The 21,309-nt window shown below is 39.4% G+C and overlaps 3 protein-coding genes across 10 annotated transcripts in view; 1 reads left to right on the top strand and 2 right to left on the bottom strand.

The window, feature by feature from the left end:
- Window positions 1-3,666, bottom strand: part of LOC107221809 (proton channel OtopLc) — a 32,696-nt gene extending 29,030 nt beyond the window's left edge. For 2 of the 5 annotated variants that reach the window (XM_046737780.1, XM_046737781.1), the window contains exon 1: window positions 1,036-1,700. The gene's annotated coding sequence lies outside the window, so the exon portion shown is untranslated. Of the gene's footprint in view, window positions 1-1,035; window positions 1,701-3,362 lie in introns of those variants that run through there. The other 3 variants (XM_046737777.1, XM_046737782.1, XM_046737778.1) reach the window with 2 other exon arrangements.
- The window catches only part of LOC107219037 (mitochondrial amidoxime reducing component 2), a 57,565-nt gene that overhangs the window by 3,698 nt on the left and 32,558 nt on the right, over window positions 1-21,309 (top strand). The window lies entirely within an intron of this gene.
- The window catches only part of LOC107226561 (proton channel OtopLc), a 28,043-nt gene continuing 15,944 nt past the window's right edge, over window positions 9,211-21,309 (bottom strand). For all 4 annotated transcript variants that reach the window (XM_046737785.1, XM_046737786.1, XM_046737787.1 and 1 more), the window contains 6 exons: window positions 17,484-17,711; window positions 16,775-16,977; window positions 16,366-16,682; window positions 15,348-15,513; window positions 14,907-15,225; window positions 9,211-14,423 (listed from right to left, as the gene is read on the bottom strand). In XM_046737785.1, the coding sequence (XP_046593741.1) occupies window positions 13,718-14,423; window positions 14,907-15,225; window positions 15,348-15,513; window positions 16,366-16,682; window positions 16,775-16,977; window positions 17,484-17,711 (1,939 nt within the window). In that variant the 3' untranslated portion in view covers window positions 9,211-13,717. The remainder of the gene's footprint in view (window positions 14,424-14,906; window positions 15,226-15,347; window positions 15,514-16,365; window positions 16,683-16,774; window positions 16,978-17,483; window positions 17,712-21,309) is intronic.

Raw genomic sequence — 21,309 nt, 5'->3', positions numbered from 1 at the left:
ACCATCGGTGTATGGCCCCTGAAAACTGACGGTGCGACGTGCGTCACTTCGGGTCAGAATTATCCTCGAGATCCAGGGCGTAGCGCGGGGTCGATGTGCAGAGAAAGAAAACGAGGTTTAAGCGCTGTCGTAAGCCACGATTAGGTTTGTCTCACGTTAGGTGAAATTGGCTGGTTCGGTCGAAATAGGTGATCCGAAACATAAGCGCATTTTTTTACGATCTGTGGCAGGTTACGGTGAGAGAGCTGGTTTTTATCCTGTTACAATTTACGGTGAATTGAAAATTTTCGAGGTGGAGCGGCTTTTATAAATTACACGAACTCGCGTGAGCGTATATGCTTTTCTGGTTGCAAAAATTGTACGTTTGAGACCAAGTCACTTATTCGCATAAAGTCGGGGGAAGTAATTTGAATTTCGATTGAAGTCTTTCGACTTCGTGAAGTTACTCGAAGCGCGCAAAATCACTAGAAGTGCGGCGATTTCACATGGAGTCACTTTTAAGACCTGTAGGATCTTCATATGACTTCAAATAACTTCAATTCAACTTCGTGTCAATTCACGCGACTTGAAGTCATATAACCTACAAGTTTTAAAAGTAAGCTGTAATAGTCAATGTAGTGTATCACGAAGAAACGTTTTGCTCGGTAAATATATAATGCAGTCGCTTGGCAGTCGGCCATGACACTTGTAGCATCTTTAGTGTGTCATGATATATCCTTCCAGATTTTATGGTGGTTCAGTTTATAAATATTTATACCGTTTGTTGAATTCTAACATTATACTACGTAAACCTGAAAATCGTATTCAACAACTCAGGAAACAGGGTTTCGTAAAAAGCAATAGATTCTTTGGTTGTTAATCCATCTGTCTGACAAGCAGTTTGAGTAGAATAACTCCAACATTAAAATTAGAAAAATTAATACCACCATAAAAACAATCCAAGTCAATTATTGTTGAATTGAAGAAACAATGTCTCCTTTGAGCTAACCTCATTGGATTTACTTTAAAGGTGTGAAATTATACCTGATTGCTTACCTTCATGTTTACGTAAGAAGTGCCCATAAAATTATTGTCATCCGAATAACCCGCAGATCACAAGCGCTGGTGTCTCTGTGATTGCCACGAAGAAATTAGATCAGATCGCTTTGTATCATGCGTATATTTTGTCAATTCCACGGAAGGTAAGACAGATAGAACGGGCTTGTCAATGATACTCAGGCTTCCGGCTGTTAGTTAAGTGTTAGTTATCGCAAATAAACGGTCCATCGCGTTTCTCGTGATTTTCGACCGTCAGTGAATATGTGCTGAAATTTTCTATAAAATTCCCGTGCAATCACGGTTATTCCTCCTTATTCCTTCATCGTTGTTTCACTGCAAACATCACGTATACCCAGGACTTGGATTAAAAATGAATTGACCAAATATCAATAGCCCATCGAGATCCCGAACGTCCTACAGTGTCTATCAACGATCGGGGCTCAAACGTTCGAACATTTGGCTCCAAAAACGATGCCTCGCTTCCGATCTCTACGTCCACTACATAAACGACGCACAGTACTCCAAGTAACACGGTTTAACCGGTATAACGAACGGCGATGTTGAAGCGCGGGCGAAAAGACTAAAACTAGCGAGTGAATAAACGGCATCGCTTTATGAACGCGATTCTCATACAGTGTCAGCGGTCCGGTCTGGCCGTCCCTTCACTCTGCCCCCCAACGAAACGTTACAGTAGCACCATCCGCGCTTTGGTAGGTACGATGTGCACACGGATATCCAAGGTACAAGACGCAGGTGTAAACGGCGATGCGAATCCCGTGAAGTGCATGCACCGTTCACCGTAGCTGATAGGAGCCCAGGTCGAAGTGTGGGTATCGTACCGTTTGGGTTTCCAATGGATGGCGCGAAGCTGCTGCGAGCGCATGGATCCTCGTATTTCGCGTCACCCTGGCAACCCTGCAGAGCCAACGACGCCCCACGCGAGCTGTAGTTCAATGCCACGGACTAGCGAACGGGCCGAGAGAGGCACATCGTCGTCGACGATAAATAAATCGGATCTGGTTCACTTTTACTTATTCACCGTAGGACCTTGGCTTATTTTTTAACCTACACTTTAAACGCGATCGCTGCATCTTTGCGCGCCGATCGCGATAACGCCCCAAAGCAAACCGATTCATTCGTTGTCGGGTTGTTATTCTTGGGATGTTGTTGGGTAGTTTAGGTTCATTTGTTCACCAGCATTGAATGAAGTATAGACACAGTGCAAATGGGTATGTCAGTAGACCTGTAAAGAAGTGGAGATTCGGTGTTTGACATACCGAGGACGTATCGTAGACGCTACGGAGTTGTACGATTTTGAAATGAGATTTTCTGCTTTTTCATCATGAGAGTATATGAGGAAACGTGGGACCTTTGGAAATACAGGATTCACTTTCAATATGCTTCGAGGTCTATTGTTGTTTTTCAATTGCAATTGCAATTAGTGAGCTCTTTGCCACGCTCGTGACGCGGATGACGGCACTTTAACAGTACCTCCGATGAATATTCCGATTCGATATTTATGGAAGTTAGAGCACGTGAATTAATGAAGTTAGATCAACTTAAACGATTCGAGCTTCTCTTGCGATCTTGTCTGAGTTCAGGATACCTTTCGTCTGTTCAAAGGTCTATAGAAGTTTGTTAAATGACATTCATTCGAATCAGTGTTACTCTGGCGAGACTCGTGCTGCCGAAGATCATTGGCTCGGTGAAAAATATGCGTCACCGACGCATTCTGATTGGTTCGGCATTGAATGTACTAAAATTCTTCAGACATACCGTGCAATGTGACAAAATGTTTGTTGTACAATCATCTGACACTTCCTTCGTGCTAATGAAATCGATATAGTCCCTGCCACCCTAATACAACATACGAATGAACAAGGCGTAAAATGCTCTGTACAAACTCATAGAAGAACTTTGAATCCGTTGCGCAGAATTACTCCTTATTGATAACGAATTGCATGAGATCTGCTCGCAAGGGCATAAAACCAACCCAAAAATACTACACTCGGAAGTATGCCCTGGCTGCAACGAGTATCAATCCACTATTTTGAACGAGTCAGGACACACCAGCCCGACGCATTTCCAATTCCCTCTTTTTCTGGGGCGGACCTTACCCTCCAAGATCTCATCCTTGACTCTGGACTCGCCCACGTGACTTCCGCCCCGACCCTCTTCCCTCTTTACCTCTTTTCGCGCGCAAATCTGCCTCAACTCTTCAGATGCTAATACGATCGATCCACCCGCTGATTGCCGTTATCTCCGTACACCACGGCTCTCAAAATTGTCGAGACATTATTTAGATCCATGTTATCGGTACTTACTCGGGCGCAAAGCGACGTCGAAGGCGTCGGTTGTCGGTTGGGTCCAACGCTGAACCCTGGGGCAAGGTGACGCGAGTACCTTCCTCGCTCCGTTTCTCCGGCTCTCCGTTCCTGTCCTCTTCTCCTCTCGTTTTTGCTTCTTCCTCGCGGTCGGTAGACGGGTTGACAATTTTTATTTTATATGCGAAGGGGTGCGTAACCCGCGGCTTAAAACGCGCGGCAACGCGGCGGGTTCACGTCCCGATGTAAACAACGGCTCGACGCATGTGCGCGAGTGACCGCCAAACCTTCCTTCAGCGCTCCCCTGCGCTCTGTGTGCGTCGCGTTGTGGCGCCCCGGTGTCTGTGCCTTAATTTATATACGTACGATACGTACACAAGCCGTGAGGGTGAATTACGGGGGTGGCAGCTACGCCATGACACAGCCACCACCAGTCGCCCCGTGCAACGCGGAGGGTACCTCGATCAATACGGGGCACAATCGCTCCTCCGTTCCCGCGGGGGTGGTGAGAAATTTTCACCCTTAGTCGTGCCGGGTTTGAACGGCTCGCGAACGCGTTCAACGTTCTATCCCTTCGCTTTTGCAGACGCTCGTCCCGATTTTTTTTTTCTACAAGTGGTAATACCCGCGGTTTTTTAACCGCGTCTAATCCGGCGTTACTTTTCCTACGATGAGCGATTATGGTATCCGTATAAAAGGCGCGGCGAATGAGCTTGTTAGGTCTCGAATTCACCGTCAGCTTACATTCTAGGTACGCACTGTGATTAGATTCGTTCAATTTGCCGAAAGCCTGGACAGCGCCGTTGGGATATGGAAGATCGTACGGTAGATTTACTTTACAATTACCGGAGCACACGCGAACTAATTACTTGAAACTACAAGTTGACTAATGGTCGTAGATCGTTACCACACCGATGAATGAGTCAGACCCGCTGGCATTTCGATCAGAGCATTGGACACATTTCGACTATATGCTTGCCGTTACAGACTCCGTAGTTTTACACTTTTTTTATTTCTTCCGGCAACATCGTTCCAGCTTCGTTGGATCACCTTTCTTCGGCAGGATCTTGTGTGAAATAAAAACTATTTTTTAACGATATTATTAAAATTTTGTTGCGTTTCTTTGAAGTTTTTTTTTTTTTTTTCTGCAAGACAATTTGGAAGTTAGTACATGTATATATTTCCTTCGACATCATAATGCTTATTTGAAACTGAAGTATAATAATTATGGTTTATTGAAATTTAATATTAAGGTAGAATATCTATGGGAGAGTTGATCAAGCAGCTCTGGTACATAATCAAGGCTTGTTCTGGATACAAATTTTTTTACCGACATTTTGCCGACACTCAGCCAAGATACAAACCTTCTAGGTACTAGAATTTCGACTTTGGGGGATGGTTGACTTAATTGATCATCGGATCATTTAGTTGATCGACGTTATCGATCATCCGATTGGCGTTATTATATCATGAGTATTGATTTGCTCTTCTAAAGTACGTACGCTGCAACGGTGGGTAAAATTCAAAGGGTCATAGCGTCTGCAGTGTGGGTAAAACGGTTCGTTAAACACGACGCTGGAAACTCTATTCGTTCGCCCTCGACTCCGTGCAACGCGTAACCCTCGGGATGAGATTTTCGATGGAAGAGAATCCACAAAGAGTAAAGCTGCAATCAGCCACTAGACACTCAGGCGACGACTCTGAGGCCCCCTCCACACTTAACAATTACAGTGCGCGACGTTACTACAAAAAATAATCCCATACAGAATTCATATTGCTAGGGTGCAACTCTATTATATAACGCCTCGTCAAGGTTCTAAACTGAGGTTGCCAAACTCTGATCATCCTGCATTGGTTTCAGAGAGCAAAATTCTTCAAACGGTAAAAGTTAATAATTCAATGGGGAATTCACTAAATGTTAGGTTGATTATTTTGATACAATAGTTTCAAGTTGCCAATTAAGAATGATAACTTATGGTGGAACGTGAAAAAAGTATTGTAACAAAGATTCGGAAAATGTGACTGAAATTATTATATAGGTGATTAGAATAGGGAGCTTCCATAAATTACGTAACGCGGTCGTGGGGGGTCAAGGAATTCGTTACGCTTTGTTACGTGGAGGGAGAGAAGGTCTTAATATCGTCGTTACGTAACGATATTTCTTCGTTGAACAATACATTTCATCTTTTATTAATATAATTAACTTTAATTTTTTTTTGAATAAAGGGGAGCATTGATGGAAAGTGTTATGTCATTCGAACTTTCGCCTTACGTAACTTATGGAAGCTCTCTTAGCTACATGTAAGTAGGTAAAGTGCCCTTTGTTATACACTGAATTTTAACTGCAAACACATCTTTTCACGAACATCAGAGAAAATACGTTATTGTACCGCTTGTATTACAGGAAAATTGGAAGCATCTTTTAGTCAGATGTAACAATCAATTAATTTCAGTCAGAATTTTTGAACTTTCGTTTTGTCAATTTCGTGTTTCGGGTACATTTGTGTTTTGACCTGTCTGTATGACCAATATATCTTTATCAGATTCAAAAAACTGACTATTTCTGCAATGGATAGTAGTAGATAGATGTTAAAATATCTTTCTTTTGCAGAATAGATACGTAATGTGATATTTTTTATGCAGCAACTGAAGTGTCAGTGTAGTAATTATTTTGTGAGGGATTACAGATTATACGTTCGAAGCGTAGTTTGACATTCACCCACGAGTTCTTCTGTATCGTGGGAACGGCGCACAGTGGTCGCATATCGATTTTAGCCGGCCAAAATTCTCAACTTCTTCAAATATTCATATTCCATATACTCTACGTTTATGTCGAGGTTATAGATATTTTATCATGAGAATAATCTCGACAATTTAAAAGTGAAATCTGTCAAAGAACTTCCGAAAATATATTTTGAACATTTTATCGTGAATGAATAAAATATGAAATGAAGTTGAGAATTTTGGCCGGCTAAAATCGATTTGCGGTCACTGTGCGGCGAATGAAAGATATTATATGTTACTCTGAACTATAGCTAATGATAACGGTGTGCATAGCCTTTCACGTTCGTATTCAGATAACCAACGGCGTAATTCTAGCTTCAAGATCATTTTCTGGTGGTAAGTTGTCTCTGAGAGCGTTGCAAATGAGAGAAGTTTCACACTGAGGGACGGAAATGTGCCAGTTCTTGTCTATTATGGTCGAGGCCACGATATGGAAGCATTCCGAACAGTTGCTCATAATTTATAGTAACAGGATTAATAAATCGAAGGATGTCGATAACCCAGCACTGTTTCATTATCCTCGAAGAAATTATCATGACAGATTTATTCGAAAGTCATTGCTACTGCGTATTGGAGTATTAAATATTGTCAAAACGGTCAGATAAAGACCGAAATGAGAATACATCGATGGACCAGCTTTCTGTTTATTTTAAATTCAGCTACAGTAATTGTCTTGTGAAAAAGATAGTTCAGTATATGTGTATGTAGCTGTGAAGACGATTAAATTTGTTTTTATACAGTAATTTGTATTTTTCTTACCATGATTAGTCTTGCACCCGTCACGGGTAAAGGAACACACTAACCGGTCGACATATCGCCAGCTGTAGCAGGCATTCTCCAGGATATGACTCTGCCAAAAATATACCAGGAGCAAGGAAGTCAAGTCTGTTTTCTAACGCGTTCCCACCATCAGTCGCATTCAGATTCAAGATTTGCGGGATGATTAATGGATACGTACAGAATTGTTACTACAATTCTGAAAAAAATCAAGACCTTCAAATATGACTTCAACGTGTATTCATGCTGGTAGTTTGAAAACTGAGTAGAATTTCTGGTCAATCATTGGTAAAACAGTTTCGGAGATATTAAACGTCAGAGTTAATGCAAATTGATGAAAAAAGTCTACTTCTTGTTTGCCCAATTGACGCCTTGGGTTACGGGTATGGATTTGGATGGCTCGGGAGTTCATCGCTTTCAACGCTGGATTGAATTCTAATAGCAGGAGTAGATAATAATATACTGGCGAACAGCAAAGTAAGAGGATGTACACTTAGTTTTTCAACAAGAACTGATTCTGGCTTCAATACGGTTTTTACAGTTTCACGGCAGAGATTGTCTACAAGTTTTGCATTATAAGATAATTGTGGTACTTGGCGGTTTTTTTTTTTTTCTACACTAGAAAACGTTTTAGTTGCACATCATTTTAACTAAATTGAAATAAACCGTAACAGTAACGAGGCACCCCTTGGCGATAAGTTTGTGTTTATTCTGTGAAGATTTGGGGCACGTTCAATGTTTGAGTATACAAATTTGAGAGGGATTGGATTAAATTTGGGGGTCAGTCTCCGGGTGGCCCTGGCCTCTAGAACACCCGGAGGACGGCTTTGACGGCCAACGAGTTACCAAACGTAATTACGTACGCGATAGCTGGGGTCTTTATGAAACCACCTTTCCGTTGGTTGATCGCAGAAGCCCCACCAGAGCGAAGTTGGGAACGATTCGAGGTATGTAGGTCACCGTCTCCGCTGGCACGGTGTCCCCGGAGGTCTAACAGCTCTTTTTCTTTCCCAATTAATTCCCAACTTCGAACTTTCTGCGATTGCTTACGTTACACGTATATCGGTCACTCAATCGTTGCAAGAAGATTAAAATATGCGGCGTGACGCTTGAGCTATTAAACTATATTCGCGTCTTTCAAGGATCGGCGATGCTTGAATAAGCGAATGCGGTTAGTTGAGCGGTTGCTTTTTCAACAACAATTTAATCAACTATCGACCGTACTGCACGCTCTGATCAGTTCGTGATGTATGCGTTGCATATGTCAGGACCGATTCTTTGTAGATCGAGATAATCATCGATCATCGGTATTAGATTAGATTCGATTTTCTTGTCAGTGATTTCAACCTCAAGCCCAAATCCCTCGGATAAAGACAATTTATATTTTGATCCATCCAGTTAACTACATGCCGACTCTTACAAATGTGCCGTGATTCTAATTTCACTTGGGGTGTCATGTGATAGCGAATGATGGTACACTACTTGTACAAAAATTTATTTACAATTATTTGAATCGTCACAAAACAGTCGAACGAGAATATGCGATTTGAACACTTTATGACGCCGTGACGAATGTTGACTGTTTTGGCCTTTTTATTGCGAGACATGTATGTCACTTTTGACTGTATTTACCATTTCAGAGAAACTGATTTGCAAATCGGGGTTTTCTTAAAAAATTGTTGTCAATTTTCGTTAAAAAAATTCGTATAACCCGTAAGCGGCTTTTCGCTGAGTTAATGACAAGGCATAGATAATAACTGAGTTAAAAACTTACAAATCTTAAGCGATGATTAGTCACTTTGTGATCGAAGATCATGGCCTCGGCGACTACTTTCCTGACAATCAGTTGTCGAAAGCTTTAATACCATTTGAGGGATGAGAACGAAGCCATTGCAGTATAGAAGATGAAACGTTTGTAGACTCGAGTTGTTCCTGTAAGATCACGTAGATACACGCAGAGTTAAATCCTTGCAATTAGCAGTAACTGCGAGCTCGAGTCACGCGAGTGTTTATAAATGTAAGTGGTCCGTATAACGTCGGTCGAATTGATAGCGTGTCTCTTCGTAAACAAAAGTTTCACTTTAACAACGCTTGAAGTTTGGACAAGAAGAACGTGAAATTGATTTCTCCCGTCTTTTGACGCTAGTTCGCAATTTTAACGTTGCGTTATTTGCGTGCTTCTTTTCAGGTGATTGTTAAGATGTTATTGCTAGTTACATCGAGTAGCCGCATAACAATGGCGAGTCACAGCTATAAAGACATGGGGTATTGGAATACGATCACGATGTTATTGCGGACGACTGAGTGTATTGCGTCGCAAGGTACAAATAGTGTACAAAGAGTATAAGAGTACAAACATTGCGTACGCATAGGAACTACAGTATGTGACATAGAAAATTATAGCATAGAGATATTACTCGTCATTCGTACAATTCATGGCGATCGATATTATATTCATGCGGCGTGAATTCGACGTAGTTATCCGTGCCGAATGAGGGTCTAATCGTGCCGTATTTTAGGAATCCCTTAATTCACTTATTTCTTTACAATAAGTAAGGGCTAGAGTTATATAGCAATAGGTTAGGTAGTTATACATTTTTGTCTTTAATCTATGCGTAAAATTTCTTGCGACGATCGTTACTGTCGGCAAGAATAATACCCATCTTCATAATTTTTCAATTTATAACTACAATTATGAAAGCGATTAAAATTTATCGGAAAACGTGATCAAAGCTGTAAGTATATATAATTCAAAGATCGTAATTGAGGCATAATTTGTACTTTAATTCAAATATATTTGTTTGATTGATTTCACGGTACTTATAGTGATCTGGCATTTCAAAATTTCCTGAAGGTTTCGGATTTTTCGAGCGAAAGCTTTGCTTTGCTGCTGCGGCATCAAACGCGGTTTGTGGTCAACTTGTCGAAGAAATACATTTTTTTTTTTTTTGGGCCCTTCTTACCGAACAAATTTCATTTCAATGAGATGTAATTGAAAATTTGAAAGCGTTTGAACATTGTTTTTCTCCAATTATAGACGACGAAGTTTCGTCGTAGGTTGTACGGTGCATAGATCAAATCTAATGTTAAAAAAACTTGGTATTCTTTAGTTAGTGTGAAATTATATTATACCTAGATCATATTTGCTATGATTGAAATCATTGACCACTGGCATGCTCGTAAATGCGAACTACGCTACTACGGTCGGTCTACAGGTCAAAAATGTCCCAGAAGCGTTTTTGCTTTGATTAGTCATCAAAATAAAAGATTGTCCACCAGATTTTAACCCTCTAATGTTATTAGTACATTCATTAGTTGTTCAATTATTTGTACATAATTATACAAGGAGAGTTCGATGTAATCGCTTACTGTGATATGGTGAGGGAGAGATCTGAGTTGACACTCTTTTTTCTATTCAGTTTATTTTTGAGGCATTATTGACTGATAAATAGACTTTGTTAATAATGCCTACAACACTATCAGGTACTTTTCATTTTTTTAGTCTGTGTTTAAAATAGCTGTTACGTTGTGGTGAAGATGTTATCAAAATACTTCCGAGGACAAATAATTGATTACATTTAAAAATGACTGATTTTGTATTTACTTTTTCTCTTTAAGGGGTTCGAACTTGGTGAAAATTTTTATTTCGACGGCCAGTATATTGCTCTATCTGCGCATCAAAAAGCTTCTGAGTCATTTTCGACATTTTTATAGACCTTTTTAAAAGCGTGAAAACGGATCTTTGTTTTAGATTTGAGTTAAAAGTTAAGATTGTTCAAAATTTTTGAGTTTACCAGGTTGCCAGACACTATTAATTAATCATCGACCCTTAATCGCATTCGTTCCTAGGTACAGATTGTTCCACGAATATAGTCCTGGTGTTGCTAGTGGTTACGAAACTGAGGTTGCAAAAACCAAAAGAATATTTAAAAAATCTAATTTTCATTATAAATTAGACTGTTTGTTGACCGAATAGAAATAATATGGCTTGCGTCAAGCATTCATGATTTTTGATTATTATTGCTGTATATTATTTAAAAAAAAAAAGGAAATAAAAAAGCAATTTAATATAATTTGTTCAACACTTTAAGCTCCCCGAACATTATTTACCTCTCGAAACCGCAGGAACATGTTACCGAGAACCAGAATAATAGAAGAAATAAAATACAATGCAACATTCCACACAAACAAAAAATATTCCTTTCCTGCGACATTTTTTTTCACTTAACAATGCACTGCGTCAAGATGTTTGAAAAATCAAAGTATCCATTAATAGGTGTACTTCTTTCGAAACGGACAAACCCAGACATGTTTAATTTTTTTTTTTTTGTTAGGGAGACCACAAGTGAGTTTACCATCGAAATAATTCTACGGATAGTGACTTTAGAAATCAGTTGCCATGTACAGTTAACGATGTTTCATCTGATCATGAGGAACTGCGAAATTGCCTCTCTGATTAAAAAAAAAAAAAAAAAAAAAAGAATGGTATGACCACCTACGTCGAACACCTTGTACGTCTATCTACGATTCTTGCTCTATATATTATAGCGCTGTCTGGATTAACTTTTACACAGTACAGCAAACTGTGTTTTCAAATACTTTTAAGCCTATCCGAAGGCTGCGACAGACGCTCTAAGTATAGAATAAAGACAAGTCAAAAAAGAAACGTCTACCAACAGTGTACACGGTCAATTTGATTCCAATCATTGACACGGTATGCGAGGCTTTCCAAATACAGTGCGATATGATTGCGCAGAGGTAGAATACAGCTATATGGTATGGATCGTGTAATAATAATACAATAAATATTATAATAGAACAACACAATATTAACGTATCGTAACATATCGTAGATATAGAAACATGGTCGACACGACTATTCTAAACATTTAGAGTTTCTTATTCCTTTCTTCTGTTCTCGCCGTATTTACAAAAATCTTAAGCTTATTATCAATGAGATATTTTACATTTTATATATGTATGAACGTTGCCACGGATCTATTGACCGGTATCAATTTTATCGTACGTTCGTTATTAGGGTAATCCATTCGAAATCAGCCGCGTTTTGGAGTCAATTGGTTGAAAAATCATTACACGATATTCTACTGCGGTTTCAATAAACAGAAGCCTCTACCCGGAGTTCTGTACTTTCCAAATTTTTAAAGTTGCGGTTTCTCAAAAATTCCCAACTTAAAATATGTCACGAACAAAGACTTATTTGAAAAACGAAAATATCCGAATAAACGAAAATAGGAAAAATGATGATGATAATATTTTTAATAATAATGATGATGATAAATAGTCGTTTCTTTTTTTAATTTGACACCTATACTTTTTCCCAATGAAATTACCATCAATTCCGAGTAGTTCCGTTTTATTCTTCAAATTCGTATCCTAAATGTAGGTACTTGGAACTATGAATTTTTGTTTAAATAAATAGCTAAATTGAAACAAGTGTTTCTAGATTACGATGGTTTGGCGGTACCGTGACTCTTTAAAGTGTGACTGAAATCAAACGGATAACTCCTATTACACATAATTCATTGCAACCGTCGCTAAGCTAGTATAGATATATTATTTCTATTGTCCTTACTTAAATTCTTAAACTATTGTTTATCGGTATATAATACTATTATTTTTTACGCAAGAACGCGTAAGGAGACACTTACATGTGTAGCTAACGGCAAATCTCTCTCTCTATATATATAATAGCGTTGTGTCTCTAACATATGTTTTATTTGAGCATAAAATTTGAGTATTATTCATTCATAAAATTTAAATTCATTTCATTTTATTTATATCTCAAGTTGATCCCCTTCGCGGACAGTGATACGAATTTTGATTACAAGGTAGGTACTACATCGTATATTGTATATGATATGAATGATTACGGACTATTGTACTATGGTTACTTTACTTGTAATTTTTATTCCCTTCGCCTATTTCAATTTTTACATGTGGATTCAAAAAGTTGACGTGAACAAATTTTACGTTTCGTTCGGCCCGTGCTTCGAAAACTAGTCTATCTACCTCTGCAGACTACCAGAACATTGTACACGTCTCCGGGACAAGGTATACTCAAGAGTTGCATGAGTATGATTGAAACTGAATTCGAATAATTGTTGGTGATTTTAAGATGAATACCTTTTATTGTCCAATGACACCAAGTGCCGTTTTCACATGATAATGATAAACATAACGCGAACGGGAAAATTGGATCAGTTATGCCTATGTATATATAGCACGATATTTGTATTAAACGATTATAATTTCTGGCTTTCAATAGGCTGGCATATTTGTGCAATATTTTTGAATTATTATTTTAAAGATTGTGAAGGTTTTTTAGTTTGTACCACAATGGAAGACGGAAGTTCACGGTAGAATTTTTGGATGGTATAATCGAACGGGTACATTCTGTGTGTTTGGATTAAAAAGTTTTGTCGTAACATTATTCAGGACTCATGTGTGGTGCATTCGCTTACGAACGCGGTGAAAAACAGGAATCATTTAACGGTGTAGATTGGTGCCGCATTTCGGTTGTCAACTGGTGAGTCACGTGGGTACGTCGAAACGAACGACATAACACACAACAGTAAAAACCAAAGAAACAAGTAGTGCAATTTTTCGAGAGAAGTCTAGACTCGTTAAAGGGTTCCTTCTCAACTACAGGGAACTCCGGCATTCGGCTCTTAGATAAAATACGCCGCATCGTTTTCAGCAATGGCGTCGAGATTGATGGGGAGATTTTTAGGGCGCTTGGCGAACGTGCTTGCAGCACCCTGAGTGTCCCTAGGTCACATGTAAGTCGGCTTCACTTTGTAAGCCCTTTTCCACACCTCGCAGAGGCATACGGTACTGTGGAATCGATAAAAGATAGCCAGCGGCATAGAGACGTGAGTGATGATGGTCCAGGCCCACAAACCGTAGAAATTGAGCTGAACAGGATGGGACTCGGCACGGGATTTTTCCAGGGTGTTTATCGCCCACATCGCGAGGTTTGTTACCAGGAGAAAAGTAACGATTTCTCGGCCCGGTTTCCGCCGTATCTGGCCCGGAGTTGCGACCGATCGCCTCGAGGCGTCAAGGATGAAGATGGTCTGGCACGTAGTCTGGACGACGCTCGCCAGCGCTGTGATCAGGACCAACACCGTGTGCTTTTCGATGGTAAAGTGACCCCCGATTATGGTGAACGTCGAGTAAATAAACATCCCCGTTTGAGCCGCAACGAGCAGGATGTTGTCCAATTCGAGGTTTCGCCCTCCGTCGTAGCGCAGCTTCCGCATTTGAAACATCCCGACCAAAGTGGCCATCGTCGACATCCCGTAGAGGGTCAACTCGCAGACGTTCACTTCCGTCACGGCAAGACTCACAAGTTCGGGCCGTGATATTAGAACGAAGAATAGGATCAGCGAGATGATCGTCAGTACGAGTATCAGGATACCAACGAAGAGACCCTTGTGTGCTCCGGCACAATCCACGCTGTAGTGATGGGGTGACCTTCTGCAAGAAGATAGTTCGACGGTTAAACACTCTGCTGAACCATAAAGGAACTTTACTTAGATCGCTTAAAACAGACTTCTGATAATAATGATATATTTTGAAATAAAGCGTTGACTTACAATTAGTACGTAAAATCTGTACCTAATTATTTTACATGTTAAGTTTAAGGTTAAGTGATTTCTTGACGATCCCGCTAAACCAAATGATAGAAAAAGTTGTTGATAGCTTAGTCCATTCTTTTTCGCATCTGCATATTGCGAAGACGATTTTTTTTCAATGTAATTCAACTTGATGCCGCAGTTGCACCTGTTCAGTTTTCATTTTATAATTTTTCCCCTGCTTATTGTTTTGACTGGACTGTACACCGAATGCATCCTCGATCGGAAAAGTCTGCAGATTAAGTAGCGAGCTGTTTTCTTTCATGGCAGTACAATTCCTATATAACAGCTATGAATGTTACGATTAATTTGATGAAGGATGTACCTATAAGCGTGCTGTGCGTGGTGTCGAGATCCAGGAGGAGTTGTGGGCTGCGTAATACCAGCTTTTGATATGTTTTTCCACATGACGTATAAAATAGCCGCGCAAATAAGGCTGTACTCTATGGTGCAGGGGAATAAAAAGGGACTAGCGTCCTGCACCAGGGATCCCATAATATTGGTACGCCTGCACTCGAACATGTGGTGAGGACCTTTCAGTCCTCGCGGAATTCTCGTGTGTTCGTTTGCGTGGAGGTCTTGGTGATGTCTACCGTGGCCGTGTCCATGATTATAGCCGGAATGATGAAGACCGCCTTTGCTACCTACAGATAAGCCCGAATTAAAGTTATGCAATGCGGATACGGAAAGGCTACAAAACTCACTTTTTTCATATCTCATGAAGGACCATTGTCTACAATGAGTAGGCAACTCTGAGAGTGCTTACCAAGTCGGTGCGATATTCGAAGCGAATTGTTTTCCGGGTCGTAAAATGTAAGGATCTCATGTTTTGTCTCTTGAACCAGTACGTTAAGCCAGACCGAAAGATTCGTGCCAATCATATGCATGAGACCGAATCGGGCGACGATGCGGTGTCGGTAGACCTTCATTTGCTAGAAGCCCCAGACATTCGGGTCGTCGTATTATTATGCATTGGTAACAACAAGCATGCGGGGAAAGGTTTCTCAATCTCTCGCGAGTGCAACGAATTCGTTTCAGCCCTGCGGTGATGGTGAAAATTCTAAATATTTGCGATTGAAAAATGAGGAGGATTATCCGATTACAATCGAAGAACCACAAAATTCTGTACGAGTTGTGCACGCAGATGCACGAATCTGTGTAAAATTCGTCAACCGATTCATTCTGTCTCATTAATTCCTGCCGTTTTCCTCATCCCTGCGACGCGTGGACCCCACCACAAATTATCTCTTCCAGCAGAACACCGAGCAACATCCGCTTCCGGAGTTCCCTCTACTTTTACCCTTCGCGATAGAGTGTCCGCCACTTTCATCCCTTCGTAGTCGTTAATAATCCTCTCTGCAGACCCCAATTTTCATCGCCAGGAACCGTTACGCGCAGGGGTCGAAAAAGTTACTCGAAACTACGTTATTTCAAGCACGATTCTACGGTTCGGGAAATCGATACAGGCACGTCGGTATGGTCTTTAAATTACTATCCGAAACAGGAACGATGTTAGTTTATGTTTTGCGAGCTTGATTATGCCATTTTTTATGACCAGGCAGACCTAATAATTGTGGGGTTCATACTCAGTGTTCTCAATTAAGAGTATTCCATTTATTGGAACATCTCGCGTTGAAGGAAAGTATGGATTTCTAAAATATATCGATTGATGATATGATTTAGCGGATAGGTTGAGGTTATTCGCATGACCAAAGATGATGAATGTACATCGTAAATCCAATTTTCTCCACTTTGGATGTTGAATGGGTTGGATGGTCGCTTACCTCGTTGTTGAGAAAGATGAAGTACATTTGGATGAAGATGAACGCCATCCTAGTGGCAGGAGTCAAGGCCAGCATAATGTTGTGGCACTTGGTGTCTCTCTCAAGTTCAAAGTACTGGCCAAACTCTAACCCGGAATAAATCATGGACCCTATACCAAAAGCCACGGCACCCATCCTCAAGTAAAAGCTACCGTAGTGTTGGCTTGGCTTAACAACCGCCACGTGAGGACATCCCGTGTCCTGTATATCACAGCCTCCTCCAGCGCCACTTGAAGATTGTGAGCTATCCAAATCGCAGTCGTCCTTCTGCTGTTTTTCTGTATTGATAAAGAATTATGGAACTTGGAAAAATTTCTCTTCTGGACACGTTTGGAAAATTATGATTATTTGCAGGGGATTCCGTACGCACTTGGTTTTGGTTTATTGTCCCTCAACAACATGGCGTACATGTACAGCAAGAAGACCATACTGCCGAAGTATAGGTAAAGGTAGAAAGCTTCGTAAAAAGATGGCGGAATGTAGGTGGAGATCACCTCCGCCATAGGAAAGGCAATACCCATAACCACAAGCAGCTTCCCGTAGAGCGCACTCAAGGTGGTCGCCAAAGCATCGCTGTGACATCATAAACAAGATCATCAAACGCACACATCCACTGGAATTCAGGCTCTGACCATGGAATCTTATCATTACGGATTACGCGATGAGTCGAACTTGACACGTATTGGGATCAACGAGTCATGGAAACAAATTTATAATTTACAATATGGATTTCGAAAATCCCATGCTTACTCATGGCAAGTGAAACATTAATAATAGTTCTCGCAAACTGTAAGTGGTCACGGTCAACTGAAGTAGGATTAAGCTTCATTCTAACGTTCGTTAGGCTAGATTATCATGGTGCATATTAGAAGTATCATTCCGTCGCATTTGCTGTTATTCATCGCAGTATTAACTGTGAAATGCATAAGTCGAAATAAAATTCTTTTACAGTTTTGACCAAACTTGAGACAGTCTTTTGTACTCTACGTATACCTAGAGGAGTAACACCTAGAAACAAACGGAATTCGGAGCACCTAAATCCGCTCGACAATCACACACGTAAAATATGTTTTACTCACGCGCCGAGGTGCTTCCAATTTTTGTCATCACTGACTTCTAGGTAAGCCGGGCCCGGGTAACAAACAGCAGCAATGGGTTCTCTGGGACAGGGGATGGCCAGGGCGAATTGTTGTGGCCGATGAACTCGGGAAGGTGAGCTACTGCTGTGACGTGACAGGGTCTCCGGGGAGACGATCACTGCTGACGGAGACGCGGGCGACGGCAAAGCCGCAGGAAGTCCGGGCCAGCTGGATGGACAGAGAATTTCACACTATCAAACTTTGAACAAATTGAATTGAATTCATTGTTTCGTTTTTTTATATCCTAAAAAGAAAGGTCTTCTGGTGGCCGCCGACGATTTTGTTAATTATTTAATACGCTTGTCTTCATAAAAATCTAAGAGATACCTACGTATTTTTTATGGGTGAAAAAAAGTTTGTAGTGGGTCAAACTGGGGACATTAAATGTTTAAAGGAGGTAAAGGAGTTCTTGTTACTCAAATTTCATACATTTGCAGTTGAAGAAATCAAATGTATTCAAATATAGCGCGATCTTTGTTATGAATAATGAAAAAATACATTTGGTCTTATTATCACATGTATGTTTCAATGATTTTCATAAGTTTTCATCGGATCAATTGTAATTTGAAGAGCGAAAAACATGCTGAACACGTGCTTATCAGTTTTTTTTTGAAAAAATCAAATCTGAGGGATGAGATATCTCTACACATCTATACACTAATAATTGGTGTTAATTCGCTATTTTTTTTTTGGGTTCTTCCTAGTTTATTTGTATATTTACGATTTTGAATAGTTCAAAACCAAAATCAATTTAATAACGTTTCATTGATTTTTGCCAAAAAATTCCTCCGCTAATCTTTGTAGAAACAATTCTTCCCACACTTTACTATACCACTGAGATTCAGATTTTGAGAGTGTTTAGAACGCTGACTATCTTTTTTATTACCCTATTCTGTTAATGTGCCGCACTTGGAATAACATTTTTGTGGGATTCACCTGCAAATATAAGCTCCAACATTATACAATGAAAATCAATTAAAATAATGCTATACACTCTAAAAACATGAATATCAATGATTTTTAGAAGTATCGGAAAAACTGTTACAAATAAATTAAATCTTATTTGAATAATTTTGGTATTAAATCATAAAAAATATACGTCTGAGAATAAATAAGACAAACAACAAAAGTAGATCACAATAGCATATAAATGGTGTAAAGATGTGTAGGGGCATTTCGCTTCATAATTACAATTTTTGAAAAAACTGAATGTCACGTTTTTAGTATTTCTTAAGCTCTGTAAATCGCAGTTGGTCTGATGAAAATTTGTGAGATAGTTTTTTTTTGTAATAGCAGTTTTGTACCTTCTATGAATTGGCTGAAACAAATTTTCTTGTCTCATCAGTTGTCAATTCAATTCTGAATCAGCGGTAGTTACAAATTTTTTAGCAATCACGATGAATCAGAGCTGTTTCCAAATAAAATTGGTAGGACATGCGGTTCTTCAAAATAAACCTAATGTTCCAAAAATAGCACTTCTTTTACAATTATTCATACCGAACTGATTCTTTTCATATTAACAATAAACCAGGAAACATTTAGAACAACCTCTCGTTCAGGATTCTCGCGATAAAAGTTTTTGGTATATTGAAGAAAAAATTTTTTTTTTTGTTCTAATGGAGTTAGTTTCCTCTTGAGTTAGAAATTAAAAAAACATGAAAAGATGTGAATCGGTGTTAAAAAAAAAAAAAAAAAAATAAAGAGCGAAACAAGGATAACAGAAATAACTTTTGTTGCTTACTCGATTTTTCTACGCCGTTTCATTACCACAATTTCACCGTAGTGCACTTAAACCGAAGTGTCGTTACAAGGGATCGTCTCTGTTAACTCGAGAACCGTTTTCCAAGGTAGTTCTTACTCGGTGGACACTTGGCCGTAAACTAAGCTCTTCGGATATCTCCGTAGGGGATTTGTCACGCTTTGCTATAATGTTCTCCCTAATTTCGGGGGATTGTTCTACACAACTATATTGTACTAAAACCACGTTATAAATACAGGCGAACGAGTGAAACTCCATTTAAGCAAACCGCGAAGCGTTTGAAGTTTAATTTGAAGTAATCGATAGCCACTGCCATGCCGTGAGGGTCGGATCGTTGCCGTTTACGACACAACACCCGGAAAATGCTGTTCAACTAATTCGCAATATTGCGAAAACTGATCGTCAGAATTAAGGAAACAGCTCGCGTGTTCCTGAGGCAACGATACACGCGTCTGACAAGGCTCACCTTTGTTTGGATAAACAGTATCGCGACTCAGCTCTTCGTTTCTTCCCTTTCGCATTATCCTCATTAGGGGGAGACATTTTATGAAGCTACTACATGGAAGCAGTCAGCCCAGAGTGACTTCAATTTCGTGAAACATCCATTTGCTTAATTATTTTTTTCAACCTTCGTTCCATATTGTTTCGCACATCGCGCGTCGACTCGTGTGAGCGATAATTTTCAGACGAAGAAAACGCCGAAGGCAGTTCAGTAGCAGACTTTTAATTGATTTTACTCGTTAAATTAATTTTCTGATTAAAACTTGCTTTCATCTCACTTGGATATTTCACATTCAATTTTTATGTATCGTAACACGCTATGCTATACTAAATTGCAACAGGGCATTGACAATTATGTAGTGATCTTGTCAGCTTTTATTTTGGTGACGGCATAATAAAAAAATATTCAATGTTAGCTTGCAATCCAGGTCGTTAAAGTCAACGAGGTGTTCCGAAATGGATACTTTCCAAATTAACACTTGTCCATTGTACTTCCTATTTTACCCAAACGAGCACGGTGTTCATGTTTAGTGTACAATGCCCAATTGGCACTATTAATCAAACACAACGGTACTCGTTTCATTAGCATTTAACACGATCCACGGAAAGGCGAGAATGCTGTGCAGTAGGTACGGCTTGTTTTTTTTCCTTCAATAAAAAAGGATTGAATCCTGGAAAAAGACATAACCACGAAACAAAAACGTACTATTTGGTTCAGTTTGAAAGTCGTACAATTTGTTATTAATTGCTATTTTTCTGGGTATAATTTTCTTCGACAACATAAATATACACGGATAATAATTCTCGCTCAAATTAAAAGGGTTTTAAATTTGAATCTCAGTTTCGATTCAAAAATCTTTCTTGACTTACTTTGATCAAAGCAAAACTATATCCCAAAGCGTTTTTTTTCAAATATATTTATATAAATGCTGGAATGGATCTAACGATAATATTTTTATTATATATCGATAATACCCTAGCATTTTTTCCACAAAATTACTAGAATAAATCATTTACGGGAATTTAATAACGTGTTTGATTCAAATCCATATTTCATTCACAATTACAAATTTCGAAGGAACGAGATAATTGTTTCGCCACCCGCGATTAGGATATTTTTTATCACAAAAAAAAAAAATTGGCCTACTCAAATAATCATCTGTCTCAGTGATATGCTGTCGTCAAAAACAAATGATATTTAAAGAATCAAATTAACATGTATTTTTTACTTTTTCAACTAATTTTATGAAATGTTATTACGGTAATCTTATTGAAATCATGTGTCCCTGTCACAGCACCATAGTGCTTTACCACTGTTTAATTACATTGCTGTACGAAACTTTTTACTGTTGCTAAGAATCAAAGTACATTTTCACAATTCCGGCTTGAGTCATTCGATTCTAACAGTGGATGAAAGGATAATGGGTGGATGATGGAAACAAGTACTTGCTTAGTCATTAACTTCCAACTATCCGATCTGGCTTTAATAGGCTAGTACCAGGTTCA

Source organism: Neodiprion lecontei, chromosome 4 (assembly GCF_021901455.1).
Source record: "Neodiprion lecontei isolate iyNeoLeco1 chromosome 4, iyNeoLeco1.1, whole genome shotgun sequence".
Classification (NCBI taxonomy): domain Eukaryota; kingdom Metazoa; phylum Arthropoda; class Insecta; order Hymenoptera; family Diprionidae; genus Neodiprion; species Neodiprion lecontei.
Note: the sequence above shows the minus strand (reverse complement) of the source record. Positions and strands in the feature narration are given on the sequence as shown.